Source organism: Nannospalax galili, unplaced genomic scaffold (assembly GCF_000622305.1).
Source record: "Nannospalax galili isolate Female #2095 unplaced genomic scaffold, S.galili_v1.0 scaffold633, whole genome shotgun sequence".
NCBI classification, from domain to species: Eukaryota; Metazoa; Chordata; class Mammalia; order Rodentia; family Spalacidae; genus Nannospalax; species Nannospalax galili.
Window position 1 is genome coordinate 7,001,155 of NW_008336075.1, and position 16,998 is coordinate 7,018,152.

The following is a 16,998-nucleotide window of genomic DNA, read 5'->3' on the forward strand; positions in this document are numbered from 1 at the left end:
TAAGAACCAGCTTATTTTAAAATGAAATGGAGATCTTCTTTAAAGGGTAAAAACTCATTTAATTTTATATCTTACAGAGTTTATACTGAGTTCAATATTATATAACTGTATTAATTCAACTGTGAACCTAAAATATTACAGCCACTTTTGAAAGAGTTGTATCCTTGCTCTGGAGAGTGTTACTGAATATGTTGCTGATGTAATGAAATGCTGCTTCTAAAAAAAAATTAAAAAAATAAACAATTGTGTGTGTGTTTATGTGTACACACGTATGAAAGTTAGAGGTTAACTTTAGAGGTTATTCCTAAACCATCCACTGTGCTTATTTATTTTGAGAAAAATTCTCTCACAGGTCTGGAACTTGCTGGTTGATAGGCAAGCTCCAGGAAACTGCCTGCCCTCTTGCTTCTCCAGCACTGGGATTACAAGGGTATGAACCATGCCTGGCTATTTATGTGGGTTCTGGGGATGGTGTTCAGATCCTTATGTCGCCACAGGAAGTATTTTACCAAGGGGGTCATTTCCCCTAGCTTGTATTAAATAGTTTTTGAAGAAACAAACTAGATTTTAGGTTACATAATAGCAAGGACCATGTGTCATTTGACTTTGCATACCTGATACTATCAAAGTGCCTATCAATCATTAAGAGTTCAATACCATGAATGGATAAATGGATACATGAAGAGACATACAACCATGACTACACAGTAGTACTAGAGTCATCACACATTTTTGGCAAGGGATCTGATATCTTTTGGTTAAGTCCACTGAACTGCAACAGCATGTGTGAGAAAAAAAGAATGGTTTCAATTTTTGATAATATGAGAGGCTATGGGTAAAGAAATGAGAGGGTAAAGAGTTCAGTGGCCACCACCAGAGGGTTTTGCACTAGATGCTGATTCTTCTTGTGGACCTTTCCTTTCTTTGCACCTTATTTCATTTTCTAATGTCCCTTTAAATTTCCTGAAACATTTGTATTTGTCTGTTTGCTTTATTTGAACACTGCACGTCCTTAAAATATACTGATAATCTCACTTACAGCTTATTTAATTCTGCTTGAGAAAGCAATAAAAATTCATAAACCACTGGGATTCTAACTACTCACCATTTTACTGTGTAAAAACATATTCTATAGAGGCAAAACTCTTACAATAAATTCACAATTTACAAAATAAATTTGTAAAGAAAGTGAACATATATTCTAAGAATCTGTATCCAGTTTCAAAAGATTGATAAAAAAATCTCTACACTAATAAATTATATAGCAAAATCAGTACTTAATGGATTATTGACACTTGTCCTAAAAGTATCAGTATATTTCATATACTGAAAACAATATAAATTTGTTAAAACTTTTAAAGCAATGGGCAATTTACAAATGAGGTTTTAAAAAAAAACAATAATTGAGTTACCTCATGATACAAGTTGTGACCAAAGATTCGGAAGAAAAGGACAAAGTATTATAATTTACAACTAAAACACGTGGTACAAAAGATATTGTATCTAGGATTTCAAAAATTCCAAGAAAAATGAGGCTATTTGAAAAATCTACTTACAGTGGACTTGTCAGGGGAAGATGGAATATCAAATGTTTCACTAGTATGGTTTAATAGATCTTGCTGAGAGCACGAGTAATGAATTTGGTTCCAACTGTTTTTCTTGGATTGTTTGGGTGGTAAAGCTGGAGGCTGTCCATCTTCAGAGGTCTCTTGTGATCTAGATTAGAAAAGAGAGAAAAAATGAATATTATTAGAAATTGATAAAATTATTTTATCCTAAATTAGGGTCAGGCAACCCAGATGTTAACAACGGCTAGTGTCGATAGACATATTTTTCCATATTTTATTTATTATTTTTATGTGTATGAGTGTATTGCCTACATGTATATGAGTACACCTGTGTCACGCAATGCCATGGAGGTCAGAAGAGGGCTTCGGATTCCCCTGGAACTCGAGTCAAGGACGGTTATAGCTGCCATGTGGGTGCTGGGATTCAAACCTGGGTCTTCTGCAAGAACAGCCAGTGTTCTTAACCACTGAGCCCAGATAGACTTTAGATGTTATATTTACTTGGAAATACTACCTTTTAATAAAAATCTTTACCTTTAAAGTAGTAAATCTGTTTTTTAAATCATATCAATAAAAAGTTATATGCTAATACTTTCAAGGTATTTATTCATTTGCTATAATCATGTATATACCTTTCTCAAAACGAAGTTTCTTTTGAGGTTTTCAATGGAGGTATGGGTTGACAGGCAAAGAAAAGCCAAAACTGGAATGTGAGTTGAAAGAAAGCACTTAGTAGCTACAAGGACTTATGTGACTGTCCTCCTTTACCATCACTCATGAGAATAACAAGTTCAATAATATGACAGATAATAGGGGTGTTGAGGTCATCATTGAAGGGATAAAACTGATGGACTCGAGTCATTTTTAAGGTAAGCAAACAAAAATCCAACCAACATTAAAATGTATTACTCTCTGTAAAGAGAGTAGGAATAGCAATTTTCTCAACTTTTTAAAAATTAGCATATACTAATCACACAAATGGGTTTTCTAATGACATTTTCACATATACAACGTATATTATATATGTGCTTTGATCACATTTATCCTCTGCTACTTCTCTTGTCTCAGTATCCTCCTTCCTCCTGCTAAACAATCCCCTTTTACCTTCTTTTTTTTTTTTAAAAAAAATCTAGATTCCACACATGACAGAAAACATTTTCATGTTCTTGGGTATGGCTTATTTCATTTAACATGGTAATCTCTAGTTCCATGTATTCCCCCCCAAAACAACATATTTTATATTCTTTTCTATGGCTAAGTAATATTCCATTTTGTGTGTGTGTGTGTGTGTGTGTGTGTGTGTGTGTGTATCACATATTCTTTATTCATCTGCTAGAAGGTACCTAGCCTGATTCCACAATTTAGCTATTGTGAATAGCATCCCATGAACAAGGATAAGCAGGCATCTCTAGTGTATGATAACTTTGATTCCATGAGCATTAGAGATGGATCATATAAAGATATTTTATTTATTATTTTTATTTTATGTGTATGAGTGTATTGCCTGCATGTATGTGAGTGCACCCATGTCGTGCAATGCCGTGGAGGTCAGAAGAGGGCTTCTGATTCCCCTGGAGCTGGAGTTAAGGACAGTTTGTAGCTGCCATGTGGTGCTGGGAATCGAACCTGGGTCCTTTTTTTAATGTGTATGAGGTACAATGCCTGATGTGTGTGAATACACCCATGTTGTGTGGTGCCCCAAATTCCCCTGGAACTGGAATTACAGACACTTGTTAGCCACCATGTGGGTACTGGCAATCGAACCCGGGTCCTCTACAAGAGCAGTCAATGTTCTTAACTGCTTAGCCATCTCCCTAGCCCCAGTAGTTCTATTTTTAGTTTTATAAGAAGCCTCCATTATGATTTCCATAGCAGCTAGACTACTTTACACTGTCATCAACAATGTACAAAGGTTCTTTCTCCAAACCCCTGCATCATTGCTAGCATTTTTTGTTGTTCATTTATTTGATGATAACCATTTCTGACTGTGATGAGATGTAATCTCAATGGAGTTTTGCTTTGTGTTTTTCTGATGGGTAAAGATGTTGTTGAACATTTTTCATATGTTTATTGGCCATTTGTACTTTACAAAAAAAAGTATCAAGGTAATTTTATTCAAAGCAAAATAATAGGTCAGAGAACTGTCAAGAGTGAAAGCAGGTTACACGAGTGGAAGTATTTAAGGGCCTGTACTTCTTTTTGAGAACTATCTGCTCAATTCATTGATTTATTGCCCATTTTCTGTTCCTTTGGTGTTGTTTTTTTTGAGATCTTTACATGTTCTGGATATCAACCTCTTGTTGGATACATATCTGAAAAGATTTTCTCCTACTCTGTAAGCCTGTCTCTTCACTCTGAAAATAATTTTCTTTGCTGGGCAGAAGCTTTAAATTGGATGCAATTCCATCTGTCAATTTTTGCTATTATTTCCTGAGGTATTATGAGTGCTATTCAGCAACTTTCACCCAAGTCTCTGTCTTGAAGTGTTTATGTTTTCTCTAATAGTTTCAGGTCTTACATTAAGGTCTTTGATCTACTGAGATGACTTTTGCATAGGGTGAGAGCAAGAGATCTAGTTTTAGTCTTTTACCTATAAATGTCCAGTTTTCTCAGCATCATAGAAAATGGTTCTTGTTAAATATTACTAACCATTACTGAGTTATTATCTATCTCTGAGATGGCAGGATGTCCTGAGGGGAATAAAAAGGTTGCTACCTCATTTCCTAAGGGCAGATAAGAAAGTTGATATGTAATGCTAAATAGTTGCTACTGTGTTTACTCAGGCATAGATCTCACCTAGCATTGCTCACTTTTGAGGACTGACAATAAATGCCTAATAGCCAAGCTCTGATGTCTTGAGAAGGGAAAACTGTATTCAACTACATCATTTTAATATCCCTTTTCCTCATCCAGGGCTGTCATCTGGCCTGCTAAGGTATGGTAGGTCAATGTGGATTTGAAGTGGCATGTGTCACTTCCCAAAGGAAGCTTTAAGAAACAGCTCATGATTCATTATGATTGTTCTTCCCTGGCCACAAGACTAGCCAAGTCCGAAAGAGAGACTATTGTTACTCTGAGTACTAGGGTAAAGATAACATGCAAGAGAGCCACAATTGACCTGTGATGAACATATAAAAAAGAAATGTTTGCTGTTGTTGCTGTAAATCAGACTCATTTGCTATTACTGTACAACTTAGTCTGAGTTAACTGAAAAGTCAGGGCCAGAATGACTCTTAGATACATTCTCTCCCTTGTTATTACTGCTAGAAACCTGGAAGATTGGGGGATTAACATTGAGTGGTGTGACCTGACAGCTTTCCAAGGAAACTAGTTTCTGCTAAGAAAACAGTCATGGAGATTTGTAATCTGGCATAAAATATAACTAAATAAGTAATTACATAATAATGCCCACTGAGCCTAGGTGTCTGTACAGAAGCACTGAGATAAAAAGCTCTAAATTCTTTTTTCAAACATTATTTTGTACCTTTTCTTTGACAATTTCACGCATGTATACAATGTATCTTGCTCATACCTACTCCCCCAACTCCTCCTGACACCTCCAACATGACCCCCCACCACCATATCCTCCCCCTTTTCTTCTGTCTTCTGTAACCCATGATTTCTCTAAATGCTGGAAGGTCTATTAAGAACTGCATCAGGACACATATTATTCTTTGTCAGCAAAAGCTTCCTGGGTCTGCCTTCATGGTCAGAGATTACAGGTTCTAAACAGAGCTGGTTTTAATCTGCTTCTTTCAATTGTTAAGAAGCCAAGCCTCTAAGGGCTAATCCATTCAGGCACTGCTAGTCCAGGGGAATACTTCCATGATCCTGAGTACAGACCTCAATCACAGTATGCTATATGGAATTAAAGAAAATTAAAACAGGCACCCCTTGGTAGACTCTCACAGATTTCTAAAAAGTAGGAGATATGTAGTCTCCAAACCTATTACTTTTCTGGCTTTGCAAGCAGCTGTTTATTCAGGAAGCATTTGGCCTCAAAATCAAAGACTTATGGGAAAGGGTGTAAGGCAAAATTAGATGGCAATGGTGTTCAGAGTAACTTCCCTTATTCTTGGCCAAAATATGCAGAAGGACCAATGGATGCCTGGTCTGCTGTGGACGTGGGTGAAACCTGAGCATAGTACTCAGGTATGTGAGAGGGACAACATGGATATGGTAAAACTGTGTTTCTGGGGATTAGAACTTAGTTTGAGTATACACTGTTAAAAAAGTTCCAGAGGTAGTTTTTTTGTTTGTTTTGTAGACAGGGTCTCACTGTGTTGCTACAGCTGGCCTGGAACTTGCTACATAGATCAGGCTGGCCTTGACCTCACAAGTGCTTGGCTTCTGTTTCTGTGTTGGGATTAAAGGTGTGTACAACCATATCCAGCCATAAGTAGTTTTTTACTGTGTACTTCTGATGAGAAATCAATGTCCTATGTTCTAGTTTTCTGTCTTCTATTGCTGTGATGAAACACTGACTAAAACGAACTTGAAGAGGAAAGGGATTATTTCAGTTTACAGTGCAGTCCATCACTGAGGAAAATCAGGTCACTAACTCAAGGCAGGAACTGAATGAAGCAGAGACACCATGGAAGAATGCTCTTTACTGGCTTGCTCAGTTACCTTTCCTACATAGCCCAGGCCTACCTGCCCAAGCACGGTACTTCCCACAGTGGACTGGGCCCTCCTGCATCAACCAGCAATCAGAAAAATGCCTCACAGACAAGTCCACAGGCCAGTCTGATGGAAGAAATTCCTCAACTGAAGTTGCCTCTTCCCAGGTAACTCTAATTTTTGGCAAGTTGACAAAAACTAACCAGCATATCCTGGAACAATGGTTGTCAATTCATGGTTTGTCCAATTTTGGCCAATACACATTCATCTTTTTAAAAAAATATTTTATTATTGTTTTTTTATTTTATTTATTTATTTTTTTAGATGATGAGGGGCTAAAAAGGGTGTAGGGGTTAAGAGCACTGGCTGCTCTTACAGAGGACCTAGGTTTCATTCCCAGCACACAAGGTAACAACTGTCCTTAACGCAAGTTCTAGGAGTCCAACACCCTATTCTTGCCTTCATGAGCAATACATGATATGGGTATATTTACATTCATTCAGATAAAAACTCATACACATAAAAATTAAAAAAAATAAAAAATGCAAAAATGTTAATTGGCATATCTTGCAAATTATATAATATGTATACATTGTTAACTGTCAAACACTGGATAAAAGCAAGTCACAGGCGCTGTTTCCTGAGCTCCAATCTACATCCAATTTATATAAATTCTCACCCAGAGCTACTTGCTAGACTCTACTGAGTATTTGAGAAGAACCTCTCCTTAAGCATTCAGGCATGCTAGAAGACAGACAGAAAGAAAGATCAAGGATATACGTACATAGGCCTGGACTGGGATTTAAGCCAAGTTCCAGAGAAAAAGTGAGGAGAATGGAATCCAGGTTAAGAAGTAGCAGAGGAAAAAAACTGATCTTCAAAATAGAAAAACCAATCTTCAGGATAAAAGCTACTTTTTTTGTCCTTTTTTATAACTTAAAAAAAAATTGTGTAAGTGTGTGTGTTTGCGTCTGTGTGCACATAATGCCCATGTGTTCACACCTGTGTGCACAGACATAGAGGCTAGAATTGGCCTTGACATAAAGTCTCTACTGAACTAGGGGCTCCTGTTTTCTCAGCTAGGCTAGAATTCAGCAAACTGCAGTGTCCCCACCCCCTTCAGAGCTGGGGCTACAGGTGTGTGGAGGATGTCCAACTTGTTATGTGGGTGCTAGGATCTGAACTGTGGAACTCATGACTGTGCAACAAGCACTCTTAACTGCTAAGTCATCTTTCTAGCCCCATGTTCTGCAATTTTTGATAAAGAAAGTTCTGGGGTTAGGGAGATGCCTCACTATAGCGCTTGCCTTGCAAGTGTGAGGACATGAGTTCAGGTCCCTATTGCCCACATAAAAAGACAGGCATGGCAGCACATGCTTGGAATCCTAGCAATGATATGGAGGTAGAGACAGGTGGATTCCTGTAAGCTCACAAGTCAGCCAGCCAGGCCTATGTGGCAAAGTTCCAGGGCAATGAGAGACCCTATCTCAAACAAAAATAGAAAGACCTGAAGACTGACACCCAAGACTGTCTGCTAACCTCCACATGGAATTTCTCTAAAGAATGGTATGTAAGGGTCCTACTTATTTGCTTATTTTTGATTATTTATTGAGATAGGGTCTTACTATGTAGCCCAGGCTGGTCTCAAACTTACAATCCTCCTGCTTCTGTCTCCTGATTATAGGTATGTAACACCATGTCTGGCTAAACTTTCTAAGTATCTTATAGCTATAGATGTGAGATTGGTCTAGGGAGTTTTTAGAATCTAATTATGTGGTAACTTTCCCCTTTTAAATTTTTATTTATTATTATTAGTATGTGCGCACATGCACAGGCATGTGCTTGCTATAGCATACATGTGGAAGTCAGAACACAGCCTTATGGAGTTGATTCCTTCTATCATAGGTTCGAGAGATCAAAGTCAGGTTGTCAGGATGCATAGAAGTCCTTTTGCCTACTGAGTCTACCTCACTGCCCTCTGTTTACCTTGTCTATGCTTCCAAATGCAACAGCTAGAGTCTTTCTTACTTTTTGGGAGTGTGTGTGTACACACATGTGTGCAGGGTATGTGCACATGCATATGAAGGCCAGAGGTCAACTTCAAGTGTAATTCCTCAGGATGTTGTCAACCTTTTTTTAGTTTTTGCTTTTGCTTTGAGATACAGACTCACTCTGTAGTGAAGGCTAGCTTTGAACTGCTGATCCTCCTGCCTTTACCTAACAAGTACTGAGATTACAGGCATGTGCCATCAAGTCTGGCTTTCCACCTGTTTTGAGACAGATTCTCTTACTGGCTTGGAACTTACCCACTGGACTAGGGTAGCTAGCCAGTGAGTACCAAGGATCTGTTTGTTTCTGCCTCCCCAGTGCTCATTTTGTAAGTATGTGCCATTACAACTGTTTTGTTCTGTTAATTATGTAGATTCTGGGGACTGAACTCAGGACCTTCATCTCTTATGCTTTCAGGGCAAGCCATCTGCTAGTTGAACTATCTTCCCAGTTTCCTACAGCTAAACTCTTGGACATGACATGCACAAACACATGTATGAAAAAATAAACAAGAATGTTATACAGATTCTTGAAATTCATATATTGGGCAAGTTCATCAATTACATTTAAAAAACATAGTCTAGGCCAGTGAGATGGTTCAGTGGGTAAAGGTGCTTCCTGCTAAGCCTGACAAACTGGAGTTCAATCCCTAGGAACTATGTGATGAGAGGAGAGAATCAATTCTTGCAAGTCGTTTTCTGATGTCTACATATGATGCCACTACAAATAAATAAATGTATTTTAAACATAAAAATAAACATATTCCAAAACTATGAATTCAGCATATTTTAGTGAATGATAACTTGGTATTTTCTCCTATCTAATACAGAACTATAACAGGCAGTTAGTCTATTAATTAATTATCTAGGAAGATGACAAACTGGCAAAATCATGAGTTATTACTAGAAATTACTATGTTAAAGATGCCATAAAACAGCCAGGCATGGTGGCACAAGCCTTTAATCTCAGCACTTGGGAGGCAGAGCCAGGTGGATTTCTGTGAGTTCAAGGCCAGCCTGTCTACAAGTGAGTTTCAGGTCAGCTGAGGCTACAAGAGACCCTGTCATAAAATAGACTAGTTCTTTAAATTATTTACTGGGGCTAGAGAAATGGAACTTGTTGTTCTTGCTGAGGACTCAGGTTTGACTCCCAGCACCCACATGGCAACTAACAACAGTCTAGAATACTGGTTCCAGAGATCTGATGCCCTGGTCTTGCCTTTACAGGCACCAAGCATGCACATGGTACATATACTTATATGCAGCCAAAATACTCTTGGGAAATAGAATAAAATAAATCTTTTAAAAAAAGTTATTTCCAGATGTACACACACACTGTCCAGCAGGAATAAAACAATAGAGGAGGGGGCTGGAGAGATGCCTCAGTGGTTAAGAGCACTGACTGCTCTTGCGGAGGACCTGAGTTCAATTCCTAGCACCCATGTGGTGGCTAACAACTGTTTGTAGATCCAGTTCCAGGGAATCCAACGCCCTCTTCTGAACTCTGTGGGAACTTACATACATGTAGGCAATATACTCATACACATAAAATAAAAATAATAAAAAATAATAATTTAAAAAACAATAGAGGTAGGCCGGGCGTGGTGGTACATGCCTTTAATCCCAGCACTTGGGAGGCAGGTGTATCTCTGCAAGTTCGAGGCCAGCCTGGTCTACCTAGCGAGTTCTAGGCCTCCTGGGGCTACAAGGGAGACCCTGTCTCAAAAAGACACACACACACAAAAAAAAAAAAGAGGAATTATGTATTTGGGAGAATAACCAAGCAGCATAATTAAACATAGACCAATCAGAAACAAGAAGACAGCACCAGGGAACTAGAAACCAAAGATCGAAGTAGGTATCAAGAATGTGGCATATGAGGGCATATTATCTAGCTTTAAAGTTGCCAGCTGAGGCGCTGGAGAGATGGCTCATCAGTTAAGAGCACTAGCTGCTTCTGCAGAGAACCTGGGTTCAGTTACCATTACCCACTTGGTGGCTAATCATAAATAACTCCAGTCCCAGGGGATTTGATGCCCTCTTCTGACCTCCACGGGCATCGCATGACACAGGTAAACTTACATGCAAGCAAGACACTCATACATATAAAAAGATGCCAGCTGGAAAAAAAACATTCATACATATAAAAAGATGCCAGCTGGAAAAAACCTGTCCTCACAAAAGTTAGGAAAAAAATACTGAAGGTATTATTTTAGTTACATATAAAAAAACAGCAAGATAAACCTTGGACATAGTAAAAGTTTTAAAAAGTTAAAAGGTCAGTGTTACACACACTTAATTGATACAGAAGTTTAAAAAAAGAACACAGGGAAAAAAAACTTGTATTCCTTGATAGATATTAATACAAACTTGGTCATGAATGATGGTTCTTTTAAGCACTCTCTAAAGATAACACCAAGAGATCATGACTCATTTAACTACATCAGCCCTGCCATCACCAATCATTTAATCTAGCTTACACTTTATAGATAAAATGTAGGGGCTGGAGAGATGGCTCAGCGGTTAAGAGCACTGACTCTTGCAGAGGACCTGGGTTTGATTCCCAGTACCCACATGGTGGCTATGAACCATCCTTAACTCCAGTTCCAGGGGAATCTGAAGCCCTCTTCTGACCTTTGCAGCACTGTACGACACGGTGGACTCACATACATTCAGGCAATACACTCATACACATAAAATAAAAACAAATAAATGAAATATTAAAAAAAATGTTGGCTTAAAACTTGGGCTTCATGACTCTTTGGCTAAGTTATACGGATGCTGAGAGTACTTAAAAATTAACACCATATCAGACAGATCACTGTTATGTTTCGAGCATGAAATTTACCTTGCAGGTTCAAGTGTTAAATATTTGGTTCCCAGCTAGAGGTATTATTTTGGGAGGCTGTATTAGGAGGTGGGACCTACCTGGAGAAAATGGGTCACTCTGGGTAGACCCTTAGAGGGTACCATTTTCCTGGTCCCTTCTGCCTTTCTCTCTGCTTTTGACCACCGTGAGGTAAGCAGTCTCTGCTGCACACCCTTGCCACTATAATGTTCTGCTTTTCCACAGGCCCAGAATCAACAGTCAAGGACTACTGCTTGAAATCTATGAAACTATAAGCTAAAACAAATCCTTTCTCTTTAAAAGTGGTTTTCTTAGGTACTCTGGTCACAGTTACATAAAAGTAACAAATACACCAATTAATGCTTGAGGTGATTTAGAAAGTATGCATAAACTTTCAAGGATATGATTAATCTACAAGAATAGAACTTAAACTTTCAACATCAGAAAATAAATGATCATCAAAAACCAAGAAAAAAGCTATCATTTTTAAAGTAATAAAACATTAAATGTCCATCAGTTCTATCTCTTGTCAACTTGGTCAATGCAGGCATCACTGTACCACATATATCTGCTCTACTTTTTCATTCCTTATAATGTAGACACACAAACTGTTTAAAAAGAAAAGTTAACAAGGCTACTTTTACATGTCTTGACAGCTTAGCTTAGTATTCTTTGGCCCTACCCAGATAACCATGGCTTATCTGGACATGTTTTTCCAGAGTACCTGACCTCATCATCCCTCTTTTACCCATCATTCTAAGACTCATTTTTTCTTTAAGATCAATCATACTAATACCTTATACTCCCTTTTCTTCAATAATACATTTCTTATTTATCTATCATCATGTAGGTATTCACTCTCTTCCCAATTCTGTCACATGCATATGGGCTAGATAGCATTATATATGTCAACAAATCAAGATGTTACATATTAATGTGAGGAAATTGAGACTGTACCTGAAAATGATGGTTATCAATACTTAATTAAGGTGTGGAATTTATGGATCAATTAGTACGTAATATAATGGTAGGGATAGACTTTAGAAGATATGTGGGTACCCAGGTGTGGTGATACATACCTTTGATCCCAGCCCTTGGGAAACAGAGGTAGGTAGATGGATATATGTGAGTTTGAGGCCAGCCTGGTCTACATACTGAATTCCAGGCTAGCTAGGGCTTCATAGTGAAACCCTGTCTAAAATAAATAAATTAAAATGAATTTTAAAAAAAAGAAATGATGTGGGCATGCTTTCTATGATTTAGTGTAATGATCACCTTATTTATTTTTCCCTCAACACTTTTCACAACACAGTCTCTTCATATTTACAGTTTCTTTCCTTAATAAAAATTAGGAAGGCTCTATCTTTCACTATCCTGTTCCTTGTCTACAGTACTCATTATCTGAACAAGTATTTTTCAGTGTATACACTAAAAACTAAATAATAGAAACCAGAAGGGTAAAGGGGAGAAAGGCAATAAGAATTCTCAGGGACAAGTAAGTACATTTATAAGTATGTATTTAAGAATTATATAAATAACACCTTGTATCAAATACTCATATCTCCCAGACTATATCATGTGGAACACTTAAAGCATTTGAAAATAATTAGGAAGCAAACAAAAAAAGGGTCTTACGGTGATGACTCCAGAACAATGCTATTAGCTTGTGTTGATGATGGCGATCTCTGATTCACAAATGCCTCACTGGGAGACGTGTGAACCACATGGTCTACCAAATGACCAACTGAAGATGGTCGTACCCGGGTGCCCTCTTGTGTGAATACAGAATTTCGACTAAATGAAGAAGTTAAACAAAGATATGATTTAATTCAAAGTTTCCAAGTTTCTTAATTACATATTTTTATGAAAAAGCAGGTGTATGTATTTAAGACTAGCTAAACAGAGTCCCTGACATAAAAAGTGTGATATAAAAGTAACACAGAATGGGAAATCAAGATCTGACTGCAGCCTACAACATGCCAAGACTTTACCCATTCTTCTGTTATCTCTATCTTGTGTTTCTAAGTTTCAGTCACTATTAAACCTTATTCAAAATTCATAAAATTGATTAGAATGTTTAGAAATATTTTCTAATCTCAATTATTCTTTTCTTATAAATGTTTTTAATTTACAGAACACTTGAAGTCCTATGAATAGATACTAAATAATCTGTCATAACTGATACCTACATAAATATTAACATTGCTATAATTAACTGTAATAGTTAATGCCTAAGCTCTTGTTATGTGCTGGGCAAATGTTACCTTATTTAATATTATATTAAGACTTTATGACACATGATGAATAGAGTTTCGTAGATAAGAAAATGAAATGAAAAGGAACTTGTTCAGCATTTAGTGACACTAGAACCACTGCTCTTGATCACCACAATGCACTCTCTCTTTAGAGCATTGTTTTTTTCGGATCATCCTTAAAATTGTTTCATTACTTAGAAAATGTAATCAAAGCTATTGTTATTTATTATTTGAATCACCTGGCTTAAATTCCTTCATTCTCTCCTCTTCCTTCCCTTCTCTTTTTTCCTCCCTCATCCACTTCCCTCCCCCTGTCCATAACCCTCCCTTAAGCCTTACCTTGTCTTTCTTTCTGGTATTCAAGAAGTCTTCCTTAGTATTTTATTTTTATCTACACCAGAAATCTAGAGCCTTTGTGAGAAAGAGTAGACTGAAGTAGATACACAGTAAGTGCCGATTCACACAGTTCTTTTTTTAAAATATTTTATACTTTTTATTTTATGTGTATGAGTGTATTGCCTGAATGTATGTGAGCGCACCCGTGTGTTGTGCAATGCCGTGGAGGTGAGAAGAGGGCTTCGGATTCCCCTGGAACTGGAGTTAAGGACAGTTCATAGCCCCCATGTGGGTGCTGGGAATCGAACCTGGGTCCTCTGCAAGAGCAGTCAGTGCTCTTAACTGCTGAGACATCTCTCCAGCCCCTCACACAGTTCTTTTTAGCACAGGTATAACCTAAGCTTATGGGGGCTACTGTTAGAAATCTCGTCCTACTACATGAAATGCTAGAGCTATAAATCACTATCACTTATAAAGCATTTTCAAACAATATACACTCCCTTAGAAATTTTTTGGAAATCTATATGGAAATGGATTACAGAATCAACATTTCTATAAAATGTTTAAGTCGGTGAATAGATTCCGAATTATTCAGAGGTACTTCTGTGAAAGTCAACTGCTGAGGAAAGTGAAGGCTGTTCTTCAATTCTCTATGCCCTCATCTCTTTAAGGCTATTCTATCACTTCTACAATCAGACGCAGGCAAAGAAGTAGTAATGCTTTAAAGCAACAACAAATAATTGTGGTCAAAAAATTTTAATTTGTACATATTATAACCTTTAGGCAATAAAAAGATATAGTCAGTAATTTAGAAAGGAGAAAACACATTCCTGATGTTGGCTTGCACTTACTGGTTGGGAGTTCCAGGTGGAGACCGGGATGGAAGGCTTTGTGTTTCTAACCTGTCGTCAGATAAAGAATTTCTGCTGAGCACTTCCCAATCCATTAATTTCCGAGACAAAGGCTTACTTGGAGATCTACAGAAATAATTTAAATGATATGTAAAAAGTTTTATTTTTATACTCCAAACTATGAGTCAAATCCTGAAATTTGTTTTAATAAATCATATAGTAGATGAGTCAACATAAAGAGACATAGAGCTTGCTTTTAAGAAATTAGTTCATTTTAGTACTATTTATCAAATAATTCCATAACAGGTATATTTGCTTAACATGGCCCTCCCTCAAAAAAAATTAAAGGAAAAAAGAAAGAAAGAGAAAAAGAAAGACAGGCTATTAAGAATAAGATAGAGAACAAGGAGGAGTTTTAAAAGAAGAAAGAGTAAAGAGAAAACCAAAGGAGGAATGAGCTACCAAATGTATTCTTGTTGTTATCAACATCAAGGACATTGTCTATTGCTCTGCTGGAGTATCTGGAACTCTGCTTGCCATGAGATGTACTCAACAATCCTTATCATATTATCTCCTCAATGGCTTTTAATTCTAAACCTCTGCTTTAATTAGGAGAGGGCAAAAAAATAGTAATTATGCATAATGCTACTGGAAACAAAACAAAACCTGACTTGGATTTCATTTTCTGAGAGTAAAATCAAACTAATAAAAGCACAGACATTTCTTCCTGTTACCATGAGTTTTGGTTTTGGGACTTTCTGACTTAAATGATTACGTTCAGTCCCTCACAGTGGAGGGCATGTACTTCTATTAGTCACACAAATGAAAATATACTATACAATATCTTCAACTTTTAAAAATAAAATCTTGAACTTAAAATATACCATCCACAGCTACTAGTGTTACTACTAGTGTTAATTCTCAGTGTTCAGAAACTGGTCTTTCCTCATGTATTAGACCAAATGCAAGCTAATGAAAGAGTTGACTAAGATCAATTACTTTCATTTTCTGAGAAGAAAAAAAAATAATTTGAAGAAAGAAAGAAATCCAGCACACTCACCTAGCATAAACGGTCAGAATACATTATTCTTGTTAATGAACTAAACATGTTTGGAAATGTCTTCAATTTAAAGCTAAATTTCAGGTATTTTACTTTATTAACAGTTTAAAACCTCAGAGACCCACCCACTCAAGCTTGCTGTCTATGCTTCTTGTTGCGTGTGGAAATTTCAGAGAAAAAAATGCCACACTGTTTGCAATGTGCTAAGTTTATTTTCTGACCATGGCACCTTATTTTTCTATTGTATGAGAACACTATTTTGCTCTCTTCTTAGGTACTATAACTGAAAAAGTGTAAAGGAATTTAAGAGTCAATATATAAGAAAGAAAAGAGAAGATAATTATTGCTAAAAATTTTCATATGAGCATTTTTTTTTTTTTTTTGAGATAGGGTCTTCCCGTAGCCCCAGCTGTCCTGGAACTCACTATGTAGACCAGGCTGGCCTTGAACTCACAGAGATCCACCTACCTCTGCCTCCCTAGTGCTGGGATTAAAGACGTATGCCACCATGCCCAGCCAAATGAGCATTTTAAAGAGAGATCTTTCTAATTATTCTGCCAACTAAAATTCCAAGAAAGACAAGAAATTTTGAATTTACTACCAAAATGACTTAATACTTGTACAGACTAGACAGTCCAACACTATTAAACGTCTCCCCAGGATTTGGGCATATGGCTCAAAGGAATACTTGCCTGGCATGTGCAAGATCCTGGGTTTAGGGTCCTAGTACCTCAAACAAAAACAAAACCTAAACCCGTAACACATAGCACACAAACAAAAAAAAAACAAAAGGGGAAATTTTCCAGTTGATGACTTATTTGCAGAAGAACACATAAAATGAAAGGAAAACAAAGTTATTTGAGTTATAATATTAGGGTATTAGAAGTAATATTCACCGAATATGCAAAACTATAAACAATTTGTGAACTTTCCATTTTCATTCTAGATATACAAAATGAACAATGAAGATGTAGGAATAATTGTATATTTCTAAACTCTGATATGATGAAAAACATTAAAATACTTAAAAATATTTAATTTTCAAAAATAGTGGAATGTTACAAATAAATACAGTACTAAGAAACAGAACAAATTCTAAATTGGGATGAAGTTCGTGGTAAGAAGCAAAGTAAATTATTTCTCATGAATAGTTACACAGAAAAATTTCAATAATGGCATTTACTAAGCAATTCATCTTTGTGCAGGTGTATGCTGCTTTCTAACTAGAGCAGTGGTGTCTGTTAAAAGGGAGGATTTTGAATAGTTTCAGTAGCCATGTCTATAAAAATTTGAATGTTCTTTTTTAAAAAAAATTATTTCCAAATTAAATGAGTAGTGTCCACACATGATTTCATATCATATGGGCTGTTAACTGACTAGGAAATCTGAATTTTAAATTGTTTTTCACTGTT

General features: G+C 36.8%; 1 protein-coding gene across 2 annotated transcripts in view; it reads right to left on the reverse strand.

Moving 5' to 3' along the window:
* Ptpn4 (protein tyrosine phosphatase non-receptor type 4) overlaps positions 1–16,998 on the reverse strand; it is a 133,244-nt gene that overhangs the window by 40,253 nt on the left and 75,993 nt on the right. For both annotated transcript variants that reach the window (XM_008830873.2, XM_029562405.1), the window contains 3 exons: positions 14,527–14,652; positions 12,720–12,878; positions 1,557–1,716 (listed from right to left, as the gene is read on the reverse strand). In XM_008830873.2, the coding sequence (XP_008829095.1) occupies positions 1,557–1,716; positions 12,720–12,878; positions 14,527–14,652 (445 nt within the window). The remainder of the gene's footprint in view (positions 1–1,556; positions 1,717–12,719; positions 12,879–14,526; positions 14,653–16,998) is intronic.